General features: G+C 33.3%; 1 protein-coding gene across 5 annotated transcripts in view; it reads left to right on the top strand.

Moving 5' to 3' along the window:
• LOC123526988 (uncharacterized) overlaps positions 1-15,229 on the top strand; it is a 54,871-nt gene that overhangs the window by 15,683 nt on the left and 23,959 nt on the right. For 4 of the 5 annotated variants that reach the window (XM_053523745.1, XM_053523748.1, XM_053523744.1 and 1 more), the window contains exons 12-27: positions 623-732; positions 1,532-1,695; positions 2,672-2,839; positions 3,964-4,117; positions 4,857-5,086; positions 5,438-5,645; positions 8,315-8,512; positions 8,856-9,095; positions 9,282-9,317; positions 9,556-9,594; positions 10,084-10,323; positions 10,885-10,963; positions 11,588-11,736; positions 12,505-12,735; positions 13,485-13,718; positions 14,456-14,707. In XM_053523745.1, the coding sequence (XP_053379720.1) occupies positions 623-732; positions 1,532-1,695; positions 2,672-2,839; positions 3,964-4,117; positions 4,857-5,086; positions 5,438-5,645; positions 8,315-8,512; positions 8,856-9,095; positions 9,282-9,317; positions 9,556-9,594; positions 10,084-10,323; positions 10,885-10,963; positions 11,588-11,736; positions 12,505-12,735; positions 13,485-13,718; positions 14,456-14,707 (2,732 nt within the window). The remainder of the gene's footprint in view (positions 1-622; positions 733-1,531; positions 1,696-2,671; positions 2,840-3,963; positions 4,118-4,856; positions 5,087-5,437; positions 5,646-8,314; positions 8,513-8,855; positions 9,096-9,281; positions 9,318-9,555; positions 9,595-10,083; positions 10,324-10,884; positions 10,964-11,587; positions 11,737-12,504; positions 12,736-13,484; positions 13,719-14,455; positions 14,708-15,229) is intronic. The other variant, XM_053523746.1, reaches the window with a different exon arrangement.

The raw sequence follows: 15,229 nt of genomic DNA, 5'->3' as shown, positions 1-15,229 counted from the left end.
CTTCTATTACTGTGACATATATTTTGTCAGTGGTGATATTTAGCTTACGTCCACATTTGATTAGAATGTGATAACTGTTTCGACAAATAAAGTACTTTACACCATTTTTTTCAAGATATATATTGCACCCAATTTTTATTAGAAAACATGAACAATTAATTCATAGTATCAATGTAAGCACAAAATATATATGTCTGTAAGTATAAACGGTACTGTGTGTTTGGTATATACCTACATTTACAGTTATTGTCTACAAATAAACTATTTTGAAATTAGTGGAAAAATGCGCACTTGATATCTTTAAAGGTATATCGTCAGTTGATGTGGTTTCTAAGCTTATGTCAAACCTGTTATAAAACACTTATTGAATGAGATGATGGTCGACAGTAAAACGGTCGGTTAAGGAGCCAATGAACTTTTGTCCTCGGCCTTTTCATTTCTGACTTAATCTCAAAAACTCGTTCCAAAGATCTTGACACTTAGTATTGGCTTTTGAGCGGCAAAACTTTTTTTTTTACTCAGAAATGTTCAATATAAATGTACATTTCACAAAAGTTCTCCTCTGATGTCCTGTACTCAACAACAAAGATATTACATTATTTTCCTCCTTTTGTTGTTTCAGAAATTATGAAGGTCGTTATGTTAAACTTGTTGGTAAAGACGATATTGAAAATTCACAGTTTTATAGTTCTACGATAAACGTCCAAGTGTTGACATCAGATCGCATTTTATGTAAGTATTATCTTTTAACATAATAGTTCGTGTCCAAATGAAACAAGTTAGATTTAATATTCTACTTACACTTCTTTTATAATTGAATAATTCTTTACATATATACGTTAACAATTGATTGCAATCCTTTTCGTATACTTAAGGCCCTTACATGGTAAGAATATACGTTGAACCCTATTAATATCATTAATCACCAGGGCAAACATTTGGTTGCCACACAAAACATGAGTTTTACAAAAGTTACAAAGCCTTATGTACAAAGTTTTGTTTTGTTTTCTCAGCAAAGTATAGTTCACGTTTTTCAGTTACAACTGGATTGAACGATTTGGCAGAAATGACTGCCTTATTTTGCAGGAATATCAGTTTCTTATAAATTCCGCCAGTAATGTCAAACTGTATATGACGTGAAAAGGCGCTTGAGCCATCTAAACAAATACAAAACCGCGCTATATAGGGAGATGAGGCTTGCATAGCTTCCTGTCAAACCTTGAATATTATATGAGCCGCGCCATGAGAAAACCAGCATAGTGGCTTTGCGACCAGCATGGATCCAGACAAGCCAACGCATCCGCGCAGTCTGGTCAGGATCCATGCTGCTCGCTAACAGTTTCTCTTATTGTAATTGGCTTTGAAAGCGAACACCATGGATCCATTCGCGCAGCCTGGTCTGGATCAATGCTGGTCGCAAAGCCACTATGTTGGTTTTCCCATGGCGCGGCTCATATATGGTATTCATGCTATGACAAGAATATGAATAAAGTACGATAAAACCAACACCACGACACTGATTAAAATTCAGATGATGAAATGAAATGCAACACCGACCTTGGAATGGGTGATGGAAGTATTCTGGACCATCAAATAACAGCTTCGTCATGGCAGTCACAGTCTCCACCCACTTCCGGTAGACCATTCTCTTCCGGCTGGTGCGCAAAGACATCGGACACAAATCCATATATATCAGTAAAATATCTAAGATAAGATTCTGGACTAGTATATTTTAATTAGCTATTGATGTTTCATTAGCATATGCATACTCAATTTATCCCATTATCCTACAATTATATATTTCTAATCACTCATATAGGTCAGTATTTTAGGAATATTTTAACGGATGTATCTTTAAGCAAAAGTGGCGCTCCTCCATATATGCATGATATAGGTTTAAGATTTAACTGCTATGATATAGGTTTAAGATTTAACTGCTAATATTTCTTTTGTAAATGACTATACAATACTGTTTTAATTAAATAATATTTTGAAAACACCGATAAGACTTTTTTTACTTTAATTTACAAAATACATGTACTAATAAACAATGGATTTTACAGATTAATTTTGTATATACGAACATCTTAATCTTGAGGCGTTAACCATCGCATAAAAACCATTGGAGTAAATGTCTACGTGAAAATGGTTTATATTGAACGATTCCGTACTGTAAATATTACTGAATCTCTGTCTTACCCTTAGTTGTCAACATTTTACAATCATCAATCAATTATCTTATTTAGATGTCTAACTAAAAATCATGACGGACAGTATCATTTCTTTTAACATTAAAGGGACTTTAATTCCATCTGATAGTATTTCTCAAATCATTTAAAGAAGTGACAGATTTTTCAAAACTGGCTTAAAAATGAGAAAGTTATGAGCTTATAAATATTTTATCCAAATGGAAGCCTTTTTGTATCCATGACAACAAAATTAAATGGTCAATTATGAAAATTCTGGATACATATTTGAACTGTATTTACTTATTTCTGTAAAATAATGTCAATGATCTGCCATTTGCTTTTATTTTAAACTGCCATATCGTTTTCTAAATCGGCATTATGAAAGGCTTGAAAATGGTTTTCATATAAAAGTACATTGTTACGATTTCTTAGCGTGATTATTACTGTAGCTGTTTGTAATTAGCACATTTTTGTCTCTTTAGGTTGACTTGATGTCTGATACGATAGTAGAAGGTATTACATTCTTTAACTGGGAATTGGCAGACAAACACATTGTCGATGGTATATACACAAAGAAATTCATGATAGCTGGAAGCAAAAAGGTCCAGATTCATTACAGTACTGAAAATAACACGATACAAACGAACATGGTAAGTTTGTTTCGGAAAGCATTCTTAATCATGGTAACGATTTTTTCGGCGTTGGCAAATCACTCCGACTTGGTTCCAGAAACAGTTTTCGGGAGGGAAGGGGAAGAGGTAATAACGAAGAAGCTCAAACAGACCAAGTATGTGGAAATATTTTTAGGTTCCTGTAATTTTTCTAAAGGATCAACATTGACAATACAGTGTTATTTGTAGGCCCCCTTACACATTGTTGTTATTAGTTCTGATCATTTGGAGTATGATTCCTCTAAAATCCTATAATGAAGCTCTGTTTTGGGCTCATGTAGCCGTGTTCATTCCCTTTCTTCAGTAGACTATTTCTAACCCAGTCTGCTATTATTTTGCTTGGTTGTGTGTTAATGTTCTGAAAGGGTCTTCTAAAAATAACACATATAATTGCTGAATGGTGATGGTTATTCGTACATTGAAAAATTTCCATACCGCTCAAGAAATGAGAGTCGAAATTAATGAAATTAAATGAAATCGAATTGAATGTTTTACATGTGTGTCTTTATATCATTTAAAGAATAAAATGTTCACAGCATACACTTAGGACCATTTCTAGCCCGTCACCTGTGCTTTGCAATGTAGTTTACTATTACTTGTGACCGGATATTGCTGTAAAATCGGAATTAATTCACAAACTGCCAATGTCGTAAAAATTCTAACGATGTTAAAAGTAACTGAATCATAGAATAATTTGTACATTCAAGTTATTAACACTACGTGTGTCCTCCCATGGCTGTCACAACATGCACACAACGCTGCTTTGGCATCAGCACGTAGTTTCGGAAGACCAGTTTCGGAATGTTCCTTCATTCCTGCACCCGAACCTGTTCCAGTCCACTGAGATTGCGAGGTGTTGTGGGTCTACTTCGTACTCGCCTGTTAAGTTTGTTCCACAGGTGCTCAATAATATTGAGATCCGATTACTTTGGCGGGAAAGGCAGCTGCCGCACGTTCTGTTATTGCAGCATTACCTGTTTCGTATGAGCGGTATTGGGCCGGTGTTCCGTCTTGCAACAACTCGTTTATTCGTGTTCAATGAAGTTCAATTAAATTGCTTAAAATAATATAGAATTCTCATGAATTGCGTTATTATCTTTCAGACTTACAACTTTGACATGTTCTTGCCAACAGAAAAACCACAGACTTACTACCACAGTTCAATACTGACCAGATATATAGCAGTATATATCATGGAGTCAATGACACCATCTTCTAAGTGCCTTCGCTTTGAACTTCATGGTTGCAAACGACACGGTAAAGCAATTTGTAACCTACAGCAAACTGAATATTAGCCCTGTATTTGTAACCTACTGTAGTATTAGCCCTGTAGGTGGTGACAGTCAGTTATTACTTCGACAATATTTATTATGATTGATCCTATATTTCAACTAAATAAATCCTTATCATTCATTTAAGAGGGATACATATATTCAAGATATGTAGCTTATTCTAAATACTAATACTAAAATAATTATATCTGAGTCCTTCATAATAAAACAAAAAGAAATAACTATTATATTAAACCAAGATGACTGGTTTAAACAATATTCATTTTCGGCAAATATACAGCAAACATACATTTTCACAAATAAAGGATTGAGTAGACAGCTAAGGTTCTTTTGAAAACTCGTTCTTTGTAAATAGCAGGGATAGCTGGTAAATTAGAAAAAAAGTATTTATAAACTATGGAAAACATGCAAATGAAACATACATATCAATAATACATTACCAAAGCTCGACAACTTTTTACCTCATTTAGTTTGTTAAAAATGGTAATGTAATAACTGTATATATTTAATGTACTAAGAAACAATAAGTATTTCTTACACTTGTTTTAAACCAAGATGAGTAGACAAGTACTTATCACAATAATGAATAAATTATAATCACAAAAATATTTCTTTATATTTAAAGACAATAAAGATAAAATATGTAATTACAATCTATCGTGTATAGTACATTTCATAATTCTATCTTTTTTTATTTAAAATAGCTCTTCCGGATCGAGTTGCAACCGAACGGACGTTAGCAGCTACACGTTTATCTGGTGAAGAATCCATCTCGTTTGGCAATTTGAAAATCTTGAAAGAAAATTCTGTGATAAATAGCATTGCCTACCCAACACATTATTCAGGGGGACTATCCTACTCTTGGATAGTATATTTTCCAAAAGGCAAATATATTCAATTCATTTTCACGGACATGTCATTGAACATATATCAAGTAAGTGAACTCATTTCATTTTGTCAGCTGGTTGCGTAATTTTGTTTTTAAAACGTTGAATAACTGTTTGTGTGTAACTATTCATTATTTTTTATGCTATCTTATCGATTGATGTTTTTGTAAGCATATGATTTTCTTCCGGCCTTACCTATTGTAAGACGTAATTTGTTTCCTGGGATCGATTGTTGACACTGCTTAAATAGCGGAAGCATTTAAATTTGGCTCTCAAAGATAAGGTAATAGGGACAAAACTTGTAAACATATAATGAATCCTATAGGTTCTGTTTTGCAACATCCATACTTACATTAAATATTTTGTATACTATCAGTTATTATATTTATACTATTCAGCCAAGTGTGTGGAACCAGTGCCATGATAAGCTGAGCTTTTTACCAACATACACAGAGGATAGCTTATATTTAGATGAACAGTTTAACGGCTTGGTATTTTTGGTAGAAACAAACTTGACGTATCTGACCCTGACATTTACAACGTGCAGACCAGTTATGCAAATGAAAAGTGTTGGAAGTGGTTTTGAAGCGATTGTTAGATCTAAAGGTATTTCTTCTGGATACATCTTGTTAATGAATTTGTATTATTATAATTTAGATGAAGACTCCGTCATATTCTATGCCCATATGTTTACTGTAATGCGAATGACATTGTCTTTGATGTATATTTCTTTCTACTATTAGTCTCCTGAACTGTGCATCACCTTATGCAATATATAGTATTATAAGTAATTTAAAAAGAGCAATATAACTTAAAACAAGAGCCATGTTACACATGGCTAATCCCCCCGCCGGGCATATTATAACTGAAGGCTAAAGTTCCTGGCAAGTTAGTGTCTGAAAGTATTAATTTTGGGGAAAGCTTTGAAGAACCGTTTAGTTGTGGTCCGCATCAGGGGTTTTAAGATGTGGAAGAAAGAATAAGTCAGTAGTGAGGTGGTTTACTGCTGGAATGTTAATTTTGTGGTTGTTTAGTAATCATTGTAAGTATTTTGTTTTTTTAAAGTCCACTAAAAAACTCCTTACCAGGTAGAGATACCTTATATATAATAAAATACACCTAAAATTGGAGAGTAACATCTATGTTGTACCACAGAAAAGTGGTCTTGTTTTTTCCCTAGGGTCAATTATAAAAATGTTACAATATAAGTTATTTATAGTAACAACTAAGGGAGGTTAATCTTTACAAAAAAAATTGCAAGTCCACACAAAAATCTTTATCAGGTAAAGATTGGTCAAAATACACCTCAAACTTGGATTTAGCATGCTTGTAGTACTATAGAAAAGTGGTCTCGAATTTTCCCTACGACTAGTAACGAAAACGTTACAATAAAAGCTATTTAAAGTAACAACAAAGGAAAGTAATTCTAAAAAAGGGAACTGCACATGACACTTCGTCTCATGATGGTGTATAATTGTGCCAAGTTACATCAAAATCCCTCCATGCATGAAGAAGAAATGCTCGGATTAAGTCATTCTTGTATCTGACCTTTGGCCTCTAAGTGTGACCTTGACCTTAGGTCTAGTGACCTAGATCTTGCGCATGACACTCCGTCTAATGGTGGTGAACATTTGTGCCAAGTTGTATTAAAATCCCTCTATGCATGAAGAAGAAATGCTCCGGACAAGATTTTTATTCTTGTATCCTTTGACCTCTAAGTGTGACCTTGCCCTTAGACCTAGGGACCTGGTTCTTGCGCATAATACGCCGCCTCGTGGTGGTAAACATTTAAGCCAAGATATGTCAAAATCCCTCCATGCATGAACAAAATATGCTCCGGACAAATTTTTTAAAGAAAATATGATAAAGGGGGATAACTCAAAAAATAGGCAAGATAGAGTTAATGTTTTTGCACACCGCACTTCCTCCCAATTTGTTCTATTAGTGTATGAAGTTTGAAGAAAATCCCTCCAGTACTTTTGGGGTTATGCTCCAGACAAAATGTTTTAAGAAAATATGATAAAGGAGAATAACTCAAAAAATAGGCAAGGTAGAGTTATTGTTCTTGCACACTGCACTTCCTCCTAATGTGTTCTATCAGTGTATGAAGTTTGAAGAAAATCCCTCCAGTACTTTTGGAGTTATGCTCCGGACAAAGATCGTTGCGGACGCATTTCTAATATCCCCTTCACCTTTGACGGGGGATAAATTAAAAGGATATTTTGGATATAAATAAAGTCAAGTTAAATTTTTCTGTAACTGTATTTTGTGTAAGTGGTCGTTGCTATTATTCTATTTATATATGATATTTTTTCGAACTAACCGTTTTGGAAGGTTTTCAATGTTTCAAAATAGGTAAAGCGTCCGAGACACTTTGAATTTTTAAATACTTATTCACTGTTAGTACGTTTTTGTTATTTCTCATTGAGAAAAAAAGAAATTTACATATATTACGAGCCAATAGTTTTACATATAACCAGGTTTAAAATTAGCAAAGTTTAAAGAGATAGTTTTGCACGTTTTGATCAAACGGTCTAACTTTTTTCTACAATGATAAATTTGTTTAAGGCCTGATTTAAAAAAAAAAATCAAAATATACTAAGAAATTTCGGATTTTGTAGAATGTTGATCTCATGCAGATTTCTAGATTGGGAGTGTAAGGGAAAAATCACAATTTTTACTACATTATCGTAAATAGAAATTTTATTCGGCGTTATTTTAAATGAAACTTTTCACAGTTGTAAAATAACATACTGACTATTATATGGTCGAATAAATGATATGCTATCAGGTATTTAGTCTATTTATTGAAGTGTTTGGTCATGATTTAAAATACTTGCAAATGTTTCACATTTAGTTTTTATTGTCGTAAGAAAAAGGTATTCATAATTGTCAACACGGGATGACATTTATACGCGCGATGATTTTCTTTACGTATACAAGGTCGGTCTAGGCTTTATTCTAACACATCCAGATGGATGATGTTTCGGCATGGCTGCCAGTTAATAGACAGCGCAGAACTTCTTAAACTGCAACATTATGTACATTAGCTGTTTACTGTATACCTTATCATTCTGGCAAATGTAGCAATGTAAGATAACAGTTATAATCATATGAAAAGTGTATCAAAGAACAAGAGTTTACAAATTGTTTATCAGATCATTTTGGTAAAAAAGGGACAATATATGTCTGTCAATTCATAGTCATTCCCTTGATATTGTTGAAATCGGTTTCATTTCTAAAATACAAATATTTCACTCGTTTGTGCATTCTAGGGATACCAACATGCTTCTCTGCAAGACGAAACACGGAGAAGCTAGTCCACAATTATTGCAGCCAACCAACTATGTTCCTAACATCTCTGTCACGGCTTAACTTTCCCGTTTCAAATGCAGCGGAGCAATGGACCATTCATGTCAAGAAATTTTCTATACATCTGAAAATACTCTACTTCAGTGTGAGATGTGACTCAGGTACTATTATAAATATTCATAAGATTCACCCATTGCTTATTAGCGAACATATATCAACTTGTATTAGGAATATAAGGATAATAAGCACATATAATCATAATGTACTATCAACGCTTAATTAGCATTTTCATATAAAACACTTGAAAGTAATTCGACAACTTAAAGCTAGATGACGTTATACTAGCAAGTAAGGGACCTGATCGCTCCATAATATTCCTCCAGATCAATTCCTTAATTCAAGTGATAATGTGATAAAGACATGAACACAGATACCTCCACAGATTATCATAGATATGAAAAAGAGCTGGTTTTCAAATTAAAAAAAAATCCAATGTAATTTTAGGTTCTTCACTGACAATCACTGATAGATTTTCTGGAGGTAGTACGTTCTGTAATCTGAAAAAGCCAAAAACAGAATGGCATTCGAACTCCGACACAGTGCACATCAGATATGAGAAAGGACGTATATTAGGGAGAACTTTTAATGGAAGAATATCTGCACGAGATGGTTTCCAAGTACTGTATAGGACATTTCATAAATCAATGTCTCACCTGATAGATTTGCAGAAAACACATGTCAAAGGTTTGATCGATATTTCAACACATTTTTTGCTAAACACATTTAAATGATTCATTCATTAAAACTGTACCGCTTTTGTTCTTAGTAAGCAAAGCATCTGATATTTCTTTGAAATCAAATTTTATGATCTGTAACATGTTTCCTGATATGAAAAACATATTTCTATCTTTTTTATTTTTGTCATTGCAGCTGTATTAAAAATTGCCGAACTTGAAAACTACTGGAGTAAGTATTATTTAATCGATATGCAACTGGATAATTCATCCACTGAGATGTTCATAATTATTTTGATGTATGATAATAGATTTATCATGACAATTTAGAATAAATATTTTTGTTCTGCTACGTGGTGCCTTAATATCGTATGCTTAACTCTTAGTATTTACGAACAATAACTAAACATTTCTTTAACTACTGAGTTTTTACCTTCGTGAAGGCATTCATATCATCGTTTTCGTTGCAGATCCAGTATGGAAAAATGCAACTCTGTTAGTATATCAAGGTAATTACTAGTATTATATATACATACTTGCGAATGTTATGTTATGAAACAAATAAACGCCTATAGGCCTATGTATGCACAGTTTCTATCGGTATTTAATTAAAGTATTATCCCGTGGCTGGATGGTGTCGCTGACTCCGAATCACTTGCCCTCGCTGCTTTGGTTCCGAAACCTCGTTTTGGATGTAGAGCGTAGAATTATATTATGTTTCTCGTTTCCATACATGTTAAAATGTCTGCCTTATACATTGTAATCCTTATTTATATTTGTAACATAACATTACATATGTAACATAAACCCCTTCGTGTTTTATGCGTGCATGAAAATCAAAAATATAATAAAATACTATTATTTTTTTTCTTTTACATTTTTCAGTTTGTTCGAATTAAGTCTGGAAGAGTATAGACAAACATGTATTCTCGGGGTTTACGCCTCAAATATATATTATAATCCTTTATCAATTATAATATTTTTTTACATTTTTTTAGGTTGTTCGAAGAAATTTGGAAAGTGTTATGACATATATTCTGGAGCAATTACATCATGGATACAGGCAGGACAAGAATGCTGGATACGCCATTCAAGACTAGTTTCTACCCATTCTGATGAAGAACAAGAGCTGATCAAATACATTTTAAGAAACTTCAGATTTGTTGACCTAGGAAAAGACACTCTAGAAACAGCCTTTCCTTCCAACAAAACTGATCCGAACTATTTTTCTCACATAGGTAAGAAAAAAGGTTTCCAGCAGCCATTGAATACATTCTATAAAATCCCACTCATTAAACCCTCAATTATAGGCTAAGTGAATCACAAAATTGAATATAGAGATTGAACGCTCAAAAGAAAATATAACTACGCTGAAGTGCTAACTGTGATCTTTCCCAAATAGAAACTTAGTCTACCTATAGCATTTCGAAAGAAATTTCGAAATTGATACAGATAATATATCTGAAGTAATTTAACTGGAGCCGGAATTCAAACCCATGTCTACAAATTTACAGTGTCTCTTCGCTACAAATCAGACCACTGTAAAGTCTGTGATAACACATGGAAAAGATTGATAACACTTAAGTTACTATTTATACCACGGACGGCAGGTATGAAAGACATTATATATCTTCGTTTATGTATTAGAAAAAATGCACGCATGTTGCATAAGTGTGAAACTAGTTGTCAAGACTAATATTTAGATTTTGATTTTAGTCAATCCCATATATGGATGAACTTTGACGTGGTGTTAGTTTACAACTTTGATAGCTTTTTTGTACAAGTAGAATGTTTTACAGGTTTGTCGCGTGTAACGAGTGAAACTGGGATGAAACTGCACATATGGGAGGACGGTTCTCCAGTCACATTTTCTGCGTGGTTAGTGCATTTATCTAAATATGACTTAATTTTGGAATACTTGTAGGTTTATAATGAATATTTTAATTGTTATCGTTTGTAATACTAAAAAAACCTCTTACATGTCATATTGACGTTTTATGTATGTATGTAAACTTAAAATGATTCGTTAAAAAAAGTATCATTCAAATATTTAACGATACAACCATGTAGTTCAGTTAAGTTTTAATTAAGTATGAGAAAGAAAAGGCAATCTTCTTGATGGTAAGAAATTTACAAATGAAGTTTATCTCGGAAATATAGCACATCTTCAATGCCATCATTGAAATCAAAATTTATTTATTACAGTTATTGGTTTTACCAGTTTAAATCTAATCTTTGTTATTTTTTACTCTTTTTAAAATTGATATGATGTCCGTACTGATGATTAATCACCAGAATTATGTTCGCCAAAACAACTGACTTCAGTTCATAGATTATATTCAGCTCATCGACTATACCTTGTAACTTGAAATTTATGTTAAAAGTTATTTGCAATGCATTGTCTGCACTCAAACCACCTTTATCAACTTTTTCAAGGTACGTTTGTATTATTAAAGGTACACTTTTGTATTTAAATTTGAATTTGAAACAAAAACATTTAAGGAAGGAAGGGGAGCCCTCGACAAATGGAGACTGCACTCGCATGAGCTTTCATCTCTTTAACACAAACAACACCTGGGAATCCGAAAACTGTGAAACTGGATTGGCGAATTATTTCATCTGTGAGCACCGCCTTACAGATGATATGTTTAGTAAGACCTTTCGTTGTAATACAGACTTCAAAACATTAAATCTAACTTTCATTTTTTCAAAAACAAATGTTTAAATTATCAAATAATTATCATGACATCAGAAATATTATCTGCGTGATTTTGTCTGCAAGTTTAACACAAACTATTCCTAGACTTTTTGTGACTGATCCTAAGTAAGCTGATTTACTGTTAAGAGAATGTTTGAGTAACATATAATAGTGTTTTTCTTGAATGTGTTCGAAAGTTTGAAAGAATAAAATGAAAATTGCATATCACTCTAGAATTATTCAGCATTAACTGAACCAGTTGTTCAAATTTGAAAACGTAATTTGAAATAAAGAATAACTGTTGTGTATGATTTTGTTATTTAATATTGTTTTAATGTTGTTTGTTTAACTGAGTCGCGATAGTCTTTCAATTGAATCCGACACAAAATGACTTTGCATTTAAATTATGTGAATATGACTACATATACACAGCATAATATCTAAATAAGACAAGATGTGAATGAAAAACTTCTTTGTTGTCAAAACATAAAAAAGATTATGTGTCCAGACTCCTTAGACTGAGGCACATGTCTTGTTTTTAAACAAGAATATCAGCGTTATGTCGTTAAGAAATAATACAAGCGCAGCTTTATTACCACCATATCGTTATGAAACATTCCACCTGATCAATCTGATGTTTCTGAAGTTTGATATCTGCTCTGACTCCATGAATAAAGGTCAATATCACTTATTTATTACAAAAAACTTACTGGTATTTCAGACACTCTCTTCTCGCATATGTACAACGGCACTTTAAACGTAACTTTAAGCGGCCTGGATTGCCAACGGTGGGACGCACAATACCCGCACAGTCATAGGTATAACAAGGACCATCAGTTTCCGGAACTTAGCGTTAGTGATGCAGAAAATTACTGTCGGGACCCTGGTAGGGACGGATACATTTGGTGTTACACTACAGATCCAGTCACACGTTACGAGAAATGTTCCGAGGGTTTGTTATAAGTTTTTAAAATCTATTTCAAGCCTCGTATAAGTTAAAAACTTCTGTTTCGGTAGAGATAGTACAATTTATTTGCTACCATTTTATTTCACCTCAGATATATGGATGCTGCCGGGACATTTCTAGCATAACATTTTTTTTGCAATGTATATTTTCTTCAGTGCAGGCGTTTTATATTCTCTATTAGAGTTATTAAGATTTCATATATGTAGCATTTAATATTTCTAGAAATTGAGAATATGTCTCGGTACAAGCGTTCAAATCTTAAGATCTAACAGTTGTTTTCATCATGTATATTTGGCGTACATGTATCTCTGTTCAAACAATAAACCTGGAGTGCTCAGGTTTTGTACTTTAAAAAGGTTGTACCTTAGAGTCTTCCTCCATTATCAAAAGTTTGTAAGTCTCCATATGACCTATTATTGTGCCGGTCTGAACCACTCTACCCATTCCCCCACCCCGCCAAAATACTTTTATACTTTCACAGAAACAGTTGTTTTGTGGGGTTTTTTTTGGAGAGGAGATCCTGCATTAAAATAATTCGCGCCTTATTCTCATGTCCATACTGTGGTTTTAACATTTTAGTTCGATATTGCTTTAACATATTGTCGTAAGAAAGTAAACCCGGTAGCACGAGTTTGTGATACAGAACATTAAAAATAGTAAGATAATTCAATCAATCTGTACGGGAGTTCAATACAAAGAATAAACCAATTAGATAAAGGATTTTTTCGTTTCAGTCGATAGTCCTACATCTCTGTATACTGGAAAATTAAGTAGAACATCTTCTGGTAGAACATGCCAACGATGGGACAGTCATATACCTCATTCACCTTCATACAAAATGTTGTCATTATTCCCTGATGATTCATTTGAGGAGCTGGCGAACCATTGTAGGGATCCGAGTTATGACGGTATATTATGGTGCTACACGACAGACCCCAATAGGAGATGGGAAACATGCAATTTAAAAGGTAGAAGTACATATTTGCTTACTTATTTCTAGAATTTTTACATTTTACGTGTGTATAAAATGGCTTTATCAATTCTGATAAAGATATCAGCTGAATTGGTGATAAAGGCATTAATCTGAATTGCCAATGAAGACATTACTGATTTGTTTATATATATATTAAACTGAATTGGTGACAAAGACATAAAACGAAATTGGTGAGGAGACATTTACTGAGGAGCTTAATTTTTACTACAGTGTGTATGGTTTTATGGGTTTCAATAGCATTCTTGAATTTTGTGCAATTCTCCATTTTACAAGAAATCGTATTTATCACAGAAGATTACCTTTTAGTCCAAGCAGCACGCCCATCAGTCTCCTGCCTACATACTATTCTTATTAGAGCCAACGCCTCATTGTATATATAACTGAATATGCAGGATATGGTTAAATAAATGTTTTATTTCATTTTCGTTTTAAACTTAGTAGCTAGTATTTCTGACGGAGACTTACATTTCGAAAGCTAATAATAATAATATGTTAATAACAGTGCATGTATCATTTTGTAAATGCTTTACCAGTGCAAATTAGCTAGTCTCACCTGGAATATCTTATCAGGTTTCAAGTTAAGATGGTATGACATTTGATTGATTGATCGATCGATCGATCGATCGGTAGATAGATAGATTGATTGATTGATTGATTTTGTTATAACTACTACAATGACCATTTTCACATCATGATTCATATTATTTTAAGATACAGCAGAGGACCGATGTTACCTCACACATTCATCATACTCAGGCCTATGGAACATGACACGATCTGGGATAGCGTGCCAGCCATGGAAGTCTGTCTTACCACATGATCATGAACTATTTTTAGACTCGCAGTTTCCCGATGGATCTGTAGCCGAAGCACATAATTACTGCCGTGACCCATATAATGAAGGATTCTTATGGTGTTTTACGATGGACCCTGCAACTAAATATGAACCCTGTTCATTTGATTGTAAGCAACTAATTGTGTAATCATTCGATTCATACAAATTTACTGTCCCTTTTGGATCACCGATGTACCAAGAGTAATAAACAGACAGTATTCCTAAATAATTTGAACATGGTGGGCACGTGGATGCAGGTGCTTCTGAAACTTTGACATTTGTTGCAAATAATCCAGCAGGACTTACATAACGTTAGGACACGTACTTCTTTCTTCCAAAATAACATTTCGTATTAAGATTAAAACTATAAACTCTATATTTGCTGTTTTATATACAGATTTGTTAACTTACCAATAGATCCTGCATTTTTTTTAAATTAATTTCTCAACACTGCCTTTTTTCTAAGACTAATGATTTATTTATTTTCTTAGGCTGATGTAATAAAAGGAAACAAAATGAGGCTGTTAATTCTGATTAAGTCTTGTCAAAGTAGTCTTTACTAGTATATGACTAGCTTTTGATGTGAACTAAAAAGAAAGACATTTGCCGAATTTGAATTTTATTGAGATTGTATCGTTACTGCTGGCTTA

Source organism: Mercenaria mercenaria, chromosome 14, assembly GCF_021730395.1.
Source record: "Mercenaria mercenaria strain notata chromosome 14, MADL_Memer_1, whole genome shotgun sequence".
Classification (NCBI taxonomy): Eukaryota; Metazoa; Mollusca; class Bivalvia; order Venerida; family Veneridae; genus Mercenaria; species Mercenaria mercenaria.
Note: the sequence above shows the minus strand (reverse complement) of the source record. Positions and strands in the feature narration are given on the sequence as shown.